This window comes from Octopus bimaculoides, chromosome 12, assembly GCF_001194135.2.
Source record: "Octopus bimaculoides isolate UCB-OBI-ISO-001 chromosome 12, ASM119413v2, whole genome shotgun sequence".
In the NCBI taxonomy this organism is placed as follows: domain Eukaryota; kingdom Metazoa; phylum Mollusca; class Cephalopoda; order Octopoda; family Octopodidae; genus Octopus; species Octopus bimaculoides.
The window spans coordinates 3,381,188-3,387,132 of NC_068992.1; the positions used below are offsets into that span (position 1 = coordinate 3,381,188).

The following is a 5,945-nucleotide window of genomic DNA, read 5'->3' on the forward strand; positions in this document are numbered from 1 at the left end:
CACACACATACAAGGTGCATTCCAGAAATTTTGAGACTTTTTGAGAGTGGGAGTTATAAATGTCCTAGATTATTGTAATTTTAGTATATCATTACAATACATAATAAGCTGACCAGCCAATTTCTCTCTTTATTCTAGATTGATGGAGACGACTGTAACAGCACCTTGACAATTCTACTAAACACTGCTTGTCACAGCTGACAAGTTTGCAGAATGCAGTCGGAGTGCGAAGACAATTTATAAGCTCACTATCTGTTAAGCTGGCTAAAAATGCTCCAAAAGCATCAGTTGTCAAGCGATGTCGGGGGACAAACACGCACACATACATACATACAAACATATATATATATATATATATATATATATATATATATATATATGATGGGCTTCTTTCAGTTTCCGTCTCCCAAATTCACTCACAAGGCTTTGGCCAGCCCGAGGCTACAGTAGAAGACACTTGCCCAAGGTGCCATGCAGTGGGACTGAACCCGGAACCATGTGGTTGGTAAGCAGGCTACTTACCACACAGCCGTTCCTGCACCTATTTAGTAAAAACTGACCACACAGCCGTTCCTGCACCTATTTAGTAAAAACTGACCACAAACTGATCATATCAAAATAGTAGGCCTTCCATCACATTTGTCATATAAAGGAGTTAATTTTATGGATAAGTATTCATTCTGTCAAGAGATAGGAATATCCTTCAGCAGTGCATCAATATGTAATTTCTCCATCATTATGAGTTGGCTGCTTAAGTACAATACAAGATATGAATCCAGTGGCAATCACAGAAAAGCTCATCTAATGGACTTGGCTAGCAGACCACACAGTAATCCAATACAGAGGAGTATAATGCTGAGTTCAATGCATCTGAGATCCAATCAATGAAACTATTTCATGGGAAGTGCCACATAAAATCACCCAGCACACTCCGTAAAGTGGTTGGCATCGGGAAGGGCAGCCAGCTGTAGAATTCATGCTAGAACTGACCAGAGTCTGGTGCAGCTCCCCAGCTTTGGTCAAACTGTCCACCCCATGCCAGCATGGACAACGGATATATGGTGATGATGATGATGAATATTATAAACCATAATGAATATACATTATTTACATTTGATGGATATTTGTCCTCGTCTTGTTAACCACTATACCACATGCCCACGGGCATATGGTGCAGTGGTTAAGAGCACAGGCGACTAACCCCAAGATTCCAAGTTCAATTCCAGGCAGTGACCCGAATAATAATAACAACAACATTGAAAAATACCTTAGGAACGAGAACTCAAGTTCAGAATTTCCCCAAGACACCTGATGAAGGCTGGAGGGTATATCAGCCAAAACGTTGTGTTAACAACAAACAAGATGAGGACAAATATCCATCAAATGTAAATAATGTACATAATTCCTCATCTCTTAAATACAGAACTGCATAATGAATATATTTATTTAAGCACTTGACCTCTGTAGGATTAAAGTTGTTTTGCAGCTTTCATCATGCAATAATCATTTCATCATCATTATCATCATGTAAATCACTGTATATCTTTCAAGCCTTCTCTCTGGGAAGTAGAGTTTCACTTCCTTTAGCCTCTTCCAGGAGCTCATCTGTTTCACCAAAGCAATCTTCTTGCGCAGTGGCACTGGAGTGCCTCCAAGTTCCACCACTAGTTTCACGCTCTGTGGTGACCATTGTTGTGAGCAGTAATCCAGACAACTGAGAATGAAAGTTCTCCACAGGAGTAGCATAGCATCCTTTTTCTTGGTTCTGAATAATCTTAGAATCCATCCGGCTACTCACCTGCACACTGTTGCCATCTTGCTAATATGCACATGGAATGTTGCATTATTACTCATGGCACTACTCCATGATCCTGTGTATTCCAATTGTAGTCTCTTTGTGGGTCAACAAGTGAGTGCTTGAAACTCCTCAACATTGAGCTGCATGTTATTTTCATCGGCCAATTTGAATATTGCATTCAAGTCATTTTGCAGTTTCAGTTATGTCATCAAGGTCCTTGACTCCAGTGATACTTTTGTATCATCAGTATAGATAGTAGGAATGGCTGACTGTATAATTGAGGGCATATCTGAGAGAGCCACCACAAACAGTAATAGTCCCATTACAGTTTCTTGAGGGACTCCACTGCAAATTGATGTCTCCCCAGAGAGAGCACCATTAGTTACAACTGTCTGACTTCTGCCTTTTCAAAACTCATGCAGCAACTCCTAGTTTTCCAGTGATGCCAAGATCACATAGTTTGTGACATATCATCCGATGATCAATTTTGCCAAAAGCCTTAGCAAAGTCAAGATATACCACATCCACATTTGTGTGGTTGAGCTGTTATTTCAGTACTCAGTCATAATGCTGTAGAAGCTATGAGAGGCAGTTCCTCTCCAGACGAATACCATGATGTGTGTTTATGAGCAAGTTATTTTCTTCTTGGAAATGTGATCAGCCTCCTTCTGACGCTACAGTCCATCATCACCTTGTTAATATGTGAAGTCCGATATAGGCCTGTCATTTTTAGCATATGCTCTGCTTCCTCCTTTATGGACAGAGCATATTATACCTTCCTTTAACAATTTGGGAAGTTTACTACATGCAAAGAAACCCTGAAAAAGTATCTGCAGTGGTTTTTTGATAGCTTTCTTACATGTCTTTAAAAGAACCAGAAATCCATCCAGACCCATTGCGGAGTTCAATTCATCTCATCAATGGCCAATATTACATCTTCCTCTTTTATGTCGATGTAATTGAAGAGTGCCCTTTTCCCATGTAGATCTGCGGTGATGATGACTTATCAGGCTTGCTTCATCGTCGTTTAATGTCCGCTTTCCATGCTAGCATATTTGCATATTTCCCAGTGAAGAGGTGAAGACACTTTGGAATTGTTTATTTAGCACTCCACTTATCCTCTTGGAGTCCGCAGTTAGCAAGCCCTCTTCTTCACACAGCAGCAGATTCTTTTGCAAACTTGTAGGAGCCCTTAAGATTCGTTTTCATATTGTCCACTGCCGTAGTTTCTCTGACAACCCTTTACTTTCCCTAGAGAGTCTGAGTTCATTTTCAATCTTCAAAAAGCCCCTTTGAGGAGGGATTTCTCGCTGTTATTAAGTTAAGCAATTGGAACTCTTATTCTCTGTTTCAGGGGATTGTTGTTTTTGGATGCAGTGACTCTCTTCTCTGGAACAAATTTAATGCATATGGCTCGCATTTTAGACAAGAATTAAGTTTTATATCAATGCTTTGCAGAGAGTCACTTTTATGCCATTTTGCAGAAGTATGTTTTTCTGTTGACTCCCAGTCAGCCTTGTTAATGTTCAGATTGGATAGAATTTGGGTGCCGACTGTGTGGAATACAACATTAATTAGTTAAAAAAAAACCTGTTGTATAAATACATATATAGATATACATGTGTATATATCTATGTGTCTTTGTGTAGGTGTTTGTTCCCTGTCACTGCTTGATAACTGGTGTCGGTTTGTTTATGTTCCCATAACTTAGTGGTTCGGCAAAAAAAACCCATTAAATAAGTACCAGGCTAAAAAAAAGAAAAGAAACAAACAACGAAAAACAATAATTACTGGGGTCGATTCCAAGTGGTATGCCCCAACATGCCCACAGTCCAATAACCGAAACAAGATAAATTAAAACACACACACAGGCATTAGCTAGCTTGTGTGTGTGTGTGGGGGGGGGCAATAGGGGCGGCACTTTTGGGCCTGCTATAGGCAATGTGTTTTTAGTGGGGTCTGAGGGGCAGCAAACGGAAGTGCCGCTTCGAGCTGCACACACAAAGGTTTTTTTCAGTTTCCATCTCCCAAATCCACTCATAACGCTTTGGTTGGCCCAGAGCTATTGAAGACATTTATCCAAGGTGCTATGGAGTAGGACCGAACCCGAAACCACATGGTAGGGAAACAGACTTCTTGCCACATGGCTGACCAAAGCATAGTGAATGAATCTGATAGACAGAAACTGTACCAAAGTCCATCGTATATGTGTGTGCATTTTTTTTTATTCGTCTCTCACCACTTAACCAGGGTACATTTGTTTACATCCCCACCGATAACACAGCAGATCAGCGAAAAGAGACCCTTATAAAAAAAATGGGATTGATCTGATCTAAAAAAAAAAAAAAAGGAAAGAAAAAACCCCACCTCTTAAAGAGATGTGTCCCAGCATGGCTGCTCTCAGATGACAGAACTAAGTAAAAATGTTGTCGGTGTGACGAAGGATGACATATCTGTAGTACTTATTGAACTACGAGTCCAATGTAGATATCACTGGACCTATTTGATACTCTCCAACACTCAAACCCTCCCTTTCTCATCCTAATCACCCGAGTTCCTTACTTCTCATCTTAAAACATATGCACAAGGGACACTTCCTCACTTCTACATGTATCCTATACCCTCTACCATTACGCTTTCTAAACTACTTTGACGAGCCACTTGGTAACATCCATCCATCAATCACTCTCTCCAATTATCTACTTTTTACTATCCGTCACTCTTTCTCTTACTTCTACCGCCCTCTCACCCTAAATACAAATATTTCTATTGCACCTTTTGTTCCACTCTCCTACCTATGCTTAGTTAAAGAAGGCATAGATTGGTAAGGATTTCAAAAATTTATGGCGTACAGGGCAACACCATATGTGTTGGTAACACTATAATTCCGTCCAAGACATTGTAAAGTGGCCGATGAGAGAATATAAATGTAGAAGTGGAAGGGAAAGTCAAGGACATTGTAATCTTCCCCAGTACTAGTGCCTCGGTAAATGCACTCAGTACCCTCGCATGAATGGAGCCGAGAGGAATTTTAGATCTAAACGAGACAATCGAGAGTGTTTAATAGTGTAACTATGATAAAAATGTGCTTAGAACATTGTATAGTGTTGAGTGGTAAGACGTGTATACACATCCAGTAGTGGAAACCAAATGAAAAAGTGAAACTTACGAGCGAGTCACGGTCGTTTGTCTGGAAGAGCAGAAACGATCCGTCCAAACCATACCAGCATGGAAATCGGACGACGTGAAACGATAGATTTTATACATACATACATACAAACACACACACATATGAATGCGTGTATATATATATGCGTATTAATATATAATATAAACATTTAATGTATAAATATAACGAATATAAATCAATAAACTAAGAGCACGTTGATACATAAATACAAATAAGAATAGTTCAATAAACATGCTAAATATATATATATTTAAACACCATATATATATATATATATATATATACATATATATATATACACACACACAAATTTATAAATTTTTTACAATCAATATTGATTTCCTCGGAGCTAATCTAAAGTATACACACGCGTGTATATATATATATATATATATATATATATATATATATATATATATATATATATATATATATATATATATGTATATACAGGCGCGCGATTAAGAGACTGAGAGATATATATAAAGTCAAAGTATGATTACCAGTGCAGCAGTCATTTCGTTGGTTTTTTGTGGAGAAGACTTTTCTTGTGATTTTTTTTTATTTTGTCCTTTACCTCGTTTCATTGTCATTTTGTAATAAATTGTTATTTTAGTGTCAAGGTAGAAGAATATGAAACAAAGAACAAGACGAACGTGCTAGAAACAGCGGCAGAGTGTGATATATATATAATATGAGACAATGAGAGAAAGAAAGAGGGTGAGGGACAACGTGCGAGATTCCTCCTTTGCTAATAAGAGAGAGAGAGAGAAAGAGAGAGGGTGAGTGAGTGAAGGAGTAAGTAAGTAAGGGAGTGAGTGAGAGGATGGAGCGCGCCCAATTTCTGTTCACATGTGTTTGAGGAGGAGAAAAATTGCGGTTGGTCGATTTGCTGCTGTTCTATCATCTGATCCTACAATTGCACGCTTACGTTAAATAAATACACACACACACACA

General features: G+C 38.7%; 1 protein-coding gene across 3 annotated transcripts in view; it reads right to left on the bottom strand.

Moving 5' to 3' along the window:
• Positions 1-5,886, bottom strand: part of LOC106882572 (zinc finger RNA-binding protein) — a 24,687-nt gene extending 18,801 nt beyond the window's left edge. Inside the window, exon 1 of one of the 3 annotated variants that reach the window (XM_052972064.1) lies at positions 5,492-5,884. In XM_052972064.1, coding sequence (XP_052828024.1) covers positions 5,492-5,581 — 90 coding nt within the window. In that variant the 5' untranslated portion in view covers positions 5,582-5,884. Of the gene's footprint in view, positions 1-4,967; positions 5,059-5,491 lie in introns of those variants that run through there. The other 2 variants (XM_052972066.1, XM_052972065.1) reach the window with 2 other exon arrangements.
• Positions 5,887-5,945: the final 59 nt, after the last annotated feature.